We start from the raw sequence: 9,044 nt of genomic DNA on the forward strand, positions 1-9,044 counted from the left end.
GTGTCCAAAATGGCCCTGTGGTGGGAACACTGAGTCAGCGGATGACAGCACCCTACAACAGGTGCAGTGTAGGCTGAAAGTCAAGACAGAACATGAATCAGTTTGAATCATGTTCTTGCTGTAACCTGTTTGCTTAGCTAGATTCTTTGGGACATTACAGGCACTAATGCCTTGTTTCTGGATCCTGTATACCATAGGATGGAATGAGAAATTTGTCTTGTATTGGCCTCTCTTTTTATGTGTGCCTGGTTACATTTGTACAGGTTAATTGACTGCTTGGCAAGTTTGCTGACTGCTTAACTCTCCTCCTTTTTGGGCCTCTTCGATGTTGGTTCTCCCCTGCTTTGGTATTCCTGGTAATGAAAGAAGGATGAAATACTTTGCTGTGATCATGTTCTCAATTTTTCCCCAACATTCTAGAAGTTAAACATCATGAAATACAACATGTACAAATGTATGCTTCAGAGAGAAGGATAGACCCTTTCTCAGTTCTTTCTGTCCTGTTGAGGGACAGTCAAAAGGAAGAGCTAGAACAGGATGGATATACCAGGCTAGGCTACTGACTGGTGCAGTAACATCCTTACCTTCAGCACACTGATGATGGTTGTGACTTCAGGCCTGTCTGTGGACACCTTACTACAGTGGACCATCAGGGCATGACCTTGTGGGTCGAAGATGAAGTCTCCTCCCATCTGTGAATAAACACACATTCTAAGAGGAATAAACACACATTGGAAGAGTCTGATCCTTACAAGGTGAATGTAAAAATTGTTGTTAAGGATTTTACAGCACAGTACTGTACCTGATGGGGGTCGTCCTCTACGTTCTCTATATTTCTTTGGCAGCGTTCGTCCTGCAGCCTTCTGCTCAGCATAGTAAGTTAGGGCAGTGACAGACCAGACCTGTGAAGGAAGGGTACTATTTATACCATACCATCTTGTATTCTTTATACAGCCAGGTACAAGATATCTATTCATCCACATAAGCAAGAAAGTAGGAAGGCAAAAGTCAAAACATAAATAGTCTTACCTTGGATACTGATCTCCCAAGGCCGAAGGCACCATACAACTGAAAGGAACAAAAAATACATCTAATGTACAGCCACATGTATGTTTCCATACTACATTAAGTTATTCCCCCAAAACATACATGAAAAATACAGGAAACATTCCAAAGTACATTTTGTACATCTATGCAAATAACCCCTCGGAAGGAAGCCTGACAGTATGTACTTGTACATTGTTGGGCCTATCTGAAGCTCAATCATATCTAAAGTACCTTCCTGTCCTGGTCCAGCAGCATGTCATAGGAACAGCTGGTGTCCTGTAACCATCGCTGTGCACCTGTCTGGGACCCGAAGGACACCACCATCACACGACCACCTGCAGCCTGGATCTCAGCCTACATAGGGACAGCAACACTGAGTTACTACCTAACTGACTAACATACAGACAGACCGGGGCACAGTCACTGACTAACATACAGACAGGGACATTTTGGAGAGGATATCAGGCCATTGTCCCCATGTATGGAGGAGCCTCATGCATTTAAACTCTGCAGGTAAAGAACCCAACACACTGAAACTGCACATGCAGACCTGTGGCATATCATAGACCTACCTCCTGGGCCTTGATCTGGGTGATGTGGTCTCGTCATGGCAGTCAGGCGAAGTGTCTGAGGAGCACCAGTATCAGACACTGGGAGCCCAGGTAGTCCTGCAGGTTCACTGATCTGAGGGGGCAGAGAGGGTACTGGAGCAGCTGTATCTGTATCTGTACAGCCGGTATAGCTACCCCTTGGTATAACACACCAGCTTTTCAGACATGCAGTGTGACGTCAGCCTGTCATACTATACTGAATGACCTGTCACACTGAACTGTTGCAAATGTAACAGTGTTTAAGAAGTCAATGACCTGTTAACGGTTGCTGGACCTCCTGAATTTACTATTAAGTGTTGCAGGCCCTCCAAAATTTACTGTTAAGCACTGCAAGAATCCCACCATGCAGACCATAGATATTCTTACCTCCCTGTTCGAGCATCTACCAGAGGAACGTCCACCGGTCCCAGAGATCCCACACGGAGGTCCTCCCCTGCCCTGTCTGCATTCAGCTGTTTGTCTACATCCTGCAGAAACCTGTCCCACTGCTCCTGTGGGGAGACAACCTTGTTTGGTTATCACAAGCAACAGCAAGTAAATTCTATGGATGACATGATCATTGACATCTGTATGTACATTGATTTTCCCCTGATTTAAAAAAAAGGAAGAACAATAAATTTTGTTGGGAATCCAAAATATTGCAACAATCACCAACATTCAACACCGTTAATCAATAATCATCTATACCTCACCTCTACCTCCCACAAGTCTTCTACTGCAGACTGTACAGATGGATACCTGTAAATCAAGAGTGAAACCATGGTGACAAGGGTGTCACATTAAACAAATATCATTTGTATAACACATCATATCATATCATTAGGTATGAAATAAAGTAAGAGGAGGTTTTTCCATGCTTAAAGTTCATGGTTGATAATTCTGTATTACAGTAGTAATATATTGGAAAAGCATATTTGCTGTGTCATGAATTTGCAGTGGAGATATCGTATCTGTTTTTAATTTTTATTTGACCCAATAGTTCAACATTTGATTTTGAGCTCCTTACCTATACAGGTGTTCCCACAGTCTCTCAGCCTCCAATCTAGTCTTGACACATAACCTGCAGGTACAAAATAACATCTAGCCTTTTTCTAGGGTCATTACATTTCACTTGAACATTCAGGAAAAAAAGGAGTGTGTTATAAAAAGAACCATGATTTCTACTGTTATGTGATTAGCTTGTTCAAATCAGATCACCAAAGATGTCTTCCTACCTGGTGAGGAAGTTGTAGTAGATTCCGATCAGTCCTCCCAGACATCCCACCCTGTGGTCCATAAAATCATCCAGAGACTCTGTATTGGGAAGATGTGTAAAAGTTAAGAATTATCCAGACGAGCAGGTGATACTTCCCCTTAGGCCAGGCTGGATGTATGCAAGGCAGTGAAATTAGTGTAGCTAACACCTGTTTGGTAGATGTGTTCCAAACACCTGTTAGGTAGAGGGTGTTCAAAACACCTGTTTAGTGGAGGGTGTCTCAAAACACCTGTTTAATGGAGGATGTCTCAAAACACCTGTTTGGTGGAGGGTGTCTCAAACACCTGTTTGGTCTAAGGTGTTCCAAACACCTGTTTGGTCTAAGGTGTTCCAAACACCTGTTTGGTTCAGAGTGTTCCAAACACCTGTTTGGTCCTGAGTGTATTCAAACACCTGTTTAGTGGTGAGTGTTCTAAACACCTGTTTGGTCAAGGGTGTTCCAAACACCTGTTTGAGCACTCAATTCGCTTGACTAGTACACTGATTGCTGAGACCGGAACACCACTCCTACTAGCATCGGTACAGTGGACTAATTTTCTTAGGGCCCATTGAGGGTTACGCCAGGTGGGCTTTCTCTTTCAAATAGTCAGCTGCGTTTTATTTTACCTTTATACTGACACGCACACCTGTTACTTACTCACCTTTCACAAAGTTCCTGGCTCTCTCCAAGAGTTCCTCCATCTCAGACACGGTTTTTGAGACGTTGTCAACCAAAGACGTTGGACTGGAAGCTACATCTTCCTTGTCCATCGTCTTTTCTCAGCGAAGGCACTCTTCCAATTCAACCGTTCTGCGTTCATGAGGTCAGTCAGCTGATTGATAATGTAAACACGACACACTGACCACAGGCATGTGTCACGTGTGCCCCCCTCCCACAATTCACGATCCAAACTTAAAGTGGGCTAGTTGCACGCCCAAGTTCTGATAACCCCTACTACGTATACGTCTGGTATCCAGATGTTGAATCCATTGTCCCACTGCTTCAATGTCGTCGTCGCGACAGGAAAGGACACTAAACCACGAACCTCCTCGGAAAATTATACAGAAGCTTGCTGAAGTCAACAGCCACTTCAGGGTAAAAGCGACACCTAGTGGAATACCTTGTTATTAGCTGCTAGCGTATACATGTACGTAGGGCTCGACGTCAGACACACGGTCTCGTGCGTTCTCATTGCGGCCAGAGGTATTATCTGTTCAACGTACTAAACGTTACCGTCTTCTCCAACTTGACACATTATGGCTGTTTCAGAAAGGAATAGAAAAAAATAAGCAAGATGGCAGTTGGACAACCTCCGACCTTTTCTTTACAGCTTACATGTACAATTACAAGTTAAGCCTGGTATTCAGACTGCATGCGCAACGTACTTTTCAATCGAGGTTGAGAGTGGCCTAAATAGGGGGAAAATATAAGTATTTCTATTCATGCAAATCACTAAACTACCTTAAACACAAGCACAGGGTACCTTGGATTGACGACAACAAATTAAGGTGACCAGCCAAAATATGGCTTTATTCACCTCCTCAATGTTTGTTTTTTAGGCTATGGGCTAAATGGTTACTGGGCAGCGGGTTTAGGCGGTCTCAAGTTGAAGTAGCAGAACCCTCAGATGTTTTGCTTGACCAGCTGGATGTTGAAATGGTCACTCACAATGAAAGAAACTGACGCCCGCGGAAGCTTATGGCGAGACGATTTTGTACTGACGAATCATGCTTCCAGCAGAATTCAAAGCGTTTCCTGTTAAATTATAACGTTAATATTTCTTCAAATCCCAAATTGACCACAATCTACTAGAATGTCGATAATTTAACACGATGGATAAAAGTCATACCAAAATGTTACGGCGTACGTCACAGCAGGGGGTCAACAAGGCTAATAGATAGAATCAGTGACGTCAGAGTACAGGTATGACATGCGTCGGACGGTATTGTTCAGTTCACACGTTGTGTGTAAATAACGTTAACGCCAAATAGAATTTGATTAATGGACAATCACACGTACAAAGGCTTCTCAGCCTCCCACTGGAATACATACATGAGTGAAGCTCAAAACATTTTGATATCATATGTGGTTGAAAAAAATGGCATATTATAACGCCATAAAGCGTAACACCCAGCAAGGCACTTAGTAAACCTCCGTTGTGTATTTGCTCTCTGTTGCAACTTGTATGCCCCGTGAAGGTATTTACCGTAAGAACAAACTGCACCGTTAAAGCCAATCTGGTCACCAAATGAAGTTTAAAGCTGCCGTGTGTCGTGTGTCTTAGAGAAGCAGGTAAAAGATTAGTTGACACGGAACTTTGGATAAACTGAAACTGTACGTAGAGCGTGGGTCTCGACTTGTAAACACGCCCATTCACATTTACCTGGCGAAGGCAAACACACCTTTGGACGCAAAGTCAACAACAGGGGTCACATAAAGTTAGGTAATGAGTAAGCGACGCCGTCCGAGACGGGGTAGTGTAGTCGCCGGATGTAGCTTTCAGATGGGCTTCCGAGCTGGCTAAGCTCCCCATTTCCACTCTTCATGCCACTGTAGAAGGCGGGAATTCTTCGGCTTTGGATCATTCGTTACCCCTAATACAGACATGGCCCGCTCTGTAACATTCTGCCTCCCGTTGTTGGTCGTGTTTATCCTGGGGTTGTTCTCTCCGAGCGGGCGGTGTTTCATACCGATGGTCGGGATAAGCTTGAACCCTACAGACCAGGACTCGGACGACAACTGGTCTCACGGCGCTATCACACGCCGGGCTCTGCTAAACGTCGCCGCGGACTTCCAGAGCTCCCAGCTGGACTGCGACGTCGGCGACTTGCGCGACGTCAAGCCGGACAGGATTTTTCAGGAGATTTCTCGGTTGTTCAGGCGATGCTACGGACAGGTCGTCTCCGCTGCACGGTTCTACCAGGCTGCGTTACAGGTAGGTTCGTCTAGCCTTGGTAAAAAGATAACAATCGATTCAATTGTCCGTTTTAACTTTTAGTCATATCGCCCTCCAGCAGTTATTAATCTCTAGACACAAAAGCGTATCTGTGCATTTGTGTTGATGTGAATTTTAGTCTCCAAGCAGATGTTAGAGTTTTGAATACAGTAATCGTAACGGTCTCCTTGTCTGTGGTTTTCCTAGAGTATTAGGATCTTCGGACTGCATGAGCATGCATGTCGGAATTCAAGGACAACCAGGAAATGTTACAATCTACCATTCAGAACATTTGATTGGAGGTTATCATTAATAGTCATCGTAATCATTCATAAGTAGTGAAGAATGCTACCGACGTATGAAACGGTGTAAAACATCTGCATGAAGCTGAAGATTACCGGTACAGAACGACTGGGCTGCTACTGGTATGTTCTCCGAGCAGAAGGGAGGGAAGTTGGGGTGGAAGGTCGTAACGTTTTCTGATTGCCTGGCTTCTCTTACCCACCCTGAGATGTAATAGAAGTCAGGCAGTCGATCCGAAAACGTTACGATCTTCCACTCTAACACTCCTCTGGCCAATGGATACTGCCTTGCCACCGTATGATCTGCTTGGAGATTAGCGTCTAACCACCTGTTGTTCTGTTGTGTACATATCAGCGTGCACATAGCGCACGGCGCGATGTCATGACGACACCGATACTCGATAGATTATCTGCTTGGAGTTCACTGGCACAGAACGAAGATTTAAAGTTGAAAAGTTGACTAAATCCTGATGGTGTGAGGTCCGTGATGAAGGCTAGACTATACATGTCACTCAGGCTTAATCCAGGAAAGTGATAAGGAAAAGGGGATTAGCCCAGGACAAGGAGAAAGGCCCATTGATATATCAGAGAGTCTGACCAGGGGAAAGGAAGTGAGTGAGTCAGGGGACGGAAAGGAAAAGTGAGACGAAGAATGTAGAGTGACCAAACAGCTTCTTCGTTGAGTACTTGATCCACAATGGAGTGAGATGTATCAGCTGGTGGTCGGGTGAAAGTTTCATGTTAATCGTATGCGGGGCATTGTGGAACCCGGAAGTGTGTCACCGCTCAGCTTCGCCAATTAAAATAGCTTCGGAGTGAACGGAGCAGATGAATCGGTCTGAGTTATTTTGTTGGTCTTTCGTATTAACAGAAACAGGCGTAAAACACTGAAAATGAGCCAGGTCCTTACATCTGCTTGGTGACTGAACAAATGAGGTATCTGTACACAGTCTTCCCAGCCAGAAAGACACAGACAGATACATGCCAAATACCTCGCCACTTAATTAATTAGAATTGAGTAGAATTAACTCTTCAAGAATTTCAATACCCAAAAGGCTCGGGAACCAACTTACACATTCACATTCTCCCACAGCAGAGCTATCCCGCGGCAAACACGTTTAGCCTTAGGATCAGTGGTTCCGTAAGGCTATATACGCCACGGAAGCACCTCTGCCTCGGGAGAACTTACAGTTATTGACTGAATAAAGACAGGAAACATTTCCGTCTCTTTCATGTATAATGGAAGAATAACCATATCAGTGTATAACACATGGATTGTTGACGTAATACTCACTAACGACTTGTGTCATACCCAAACAGATCGAGACGGCCAATGGCTGTGTGGACTTAAACTTCGCCACTAAAAAGCTGCCGTCCGCTCACTTCGACGCTGAGCGGTTCGTGGGCGGGAACGAGCGCCTCCTGGAGCTGAGAACGCAGGTCCTGACGGCCATCGGGCAGGGCGAGTATGAGGCGGCTCGGGTCTACACGGGACAGCTGCTCCACACACTACAGGTAAAGAACCTGTCACATGTTCAGGACCTTCCTACGACTTTCACCCGACCACATCCCAACTGTGACCGGCGCTCAGGCGTGGGTTGCACATTATGAGATCGTCTTTTCCAAGCAGGAATTCCTGTATGAAATCTTTGCACCCTCGGTAGCCCTCCTTAATGAGTAGCTAAGCACCACATTAGACGCGTTTTATTGAAGTAGCTCCGTGCGCTTGGTCCCCGCTACGTCAGAAACATCGTGGCTGAACTGATAAAAGTATAAATATATGTATCGTACACCTGCTGGAAAAGGATTATCTAATGGTTTTTGCGCCTTGCCTCATTACATTTCGTACGCAGCAAGAACTGCACTGGTTGGCACGTCACTTCGTTTCTCTCTCATTATATTGCCTCTTGGTTATGTATTTATCGTATCGCAGGACTTTTACTCCCACTCGAACTGGGTGGAGATGGGCCACAAGGAGCCGAACGCCGGGCTGGCCGTCCCCGGGGCTGACATCGGGAGGGTTGCCGCCCCAGACACGCCCACCTGCGAGGACTGCAGCAAGACCCTGGGATTCCTCTGGTAGTACTGTACCTTCTCTGTTTGTGTACTAGTAACTCAGGCGAATTAGAAGTAACATGATTGTGATATCTAAGGACTTACTACGAGTCATAATAATAACTTTATTGCACAACAGTTGTACATGGTACAAAGTATGGCAAAACTTATCTATAAACTTAACTATGGACTAAACTAACTAATACAGGAGTTTGTGGCTGATATAGGATGTGAATGAACTTTTACAATATTGGAGGAATTTCTTATGTCTAGACATTGTTTGATATACATTCCTATATCTACCATACATGAGTTATCACAGGTCATTATTATCTTAAATTTGCCATCGATGTAAATTCTGGTACATATGACGATAGTTTCGTATTTAATGAATTGCGTACATCAACATACTTAGGACATTCCATCAAAAAGTGATACTCATTTTCAACTAGTTCTGGGCAGAATGGACAAACCCTCTGGTCAGTAGGAAGCCTTTGAAATCTTCCGGTTTCTATACTGAGTTTGTGACATCCAATTCTGAGTTTTGTGATTGCTCGACGTATGTCAAAGCTCCTTATGTTAGAAAGGTAATTTTCTTGCTTGTAATTCTTGTCTAAGGTGGAAAGGAAAGATAATTTAGAATTGTTTCGAATGGCACAATGCCAGTTTTGTATATAGATATCTTGTAAACGTTGCTTCAGCTGAGTAGTAATTGAGTCTATGTGATATGACTTCGGGTTAAGCCATATGTGCCCAAAACCATTGAGGTTCAGAATGTCTTTCACATGTATAATCCAATCATGTTCTCCAAGCAAGGTAGTATTGTATGCCTCCCGAAGCAGGGCATCTTCGGATAAAT

General features: G+C 44.3%; 2 protein-coding genes across 2 annotated transcripts in view; one reads left to right on the top strand and one right to left on the bottom strand.

Annotated features, from left to right (window-relative positions):
* Positions 1–334: 334 nt before the first annotated feature.
* LOC109483791 lies at positions 335–3,994 on the bottom strand. Its single transcript, XM_019786898.1, has 11 exons — positions 3,555–3,994; positions 2,873–2,951; positions 2,665–2,718; positions 2,351–2,396; positions 2,025–2,149; positions 1,620–1,731; positions 1,279–1,401; positions 1,030–1,068; positions 803–902; positions 585–692; positions 335–353 (listed from the first exon to the last, which is right to left on the bottom strand). Exons 1-6 carry the CDS (start codon positions 3,661–3,663, stop codon positions 1,662–1,664), a joined length of 483 nt encoding a protein of 160 aa, XP_019642457.1. The 5' UTR covers positions 3,664–3,994; the 3' UTR covers positions 335–353; positions 585–692; positions 803–902; positions 1,030–1,068; positions 1,279–1,401; positions 1,620–1,661.
* A 1,313-nt stretch (positions 3,995–5,307) lies between these two features.
* The window catches only part of LOC109483826 (von Willebrand factor A domain-containing protein 7-like), a 13,489-nt gene continuing 9,752 nt past the window's right edge, over positions 5,308–9,044 (top strand). Inside the window, exons 1-3 of the mRNA XM_019786975.1 lie at positions 5,308–5,828; positions 7,451–7,645; positions 8,064–8,209. Of these exons, the coding sequence (XP_019642534.1) occupies positions 5,499–5,828; positions 7,451–7,645; positions 8,064–8,209 (671 nt within the window). The 5' untranslated portion in view covers positions 5,308–5,498. The remainder of the gene's footprint in view (positions 5,829–7,450; positions 7,646–8,063; positions 8,210–9,044) is intronic.

The sequence above is a fragment of the Branchiostoma belcheri genome, unplaced genomic scaffold (assembly GCF_001625305.1).
Source record: "Branchiostoma belcheri isolate BF01 breed outbred unplaced genomic scaffold, Haploidv18h27 scaffold66, whole genome shotgun sequence".
Taxonomy (NCBI): Eukaryota; Metazoa; Chordata; class Leptocardii; order Amphioxiformes; family Branchiostomatidae; genus Branchiostoma; species Branchiostoma belcheri.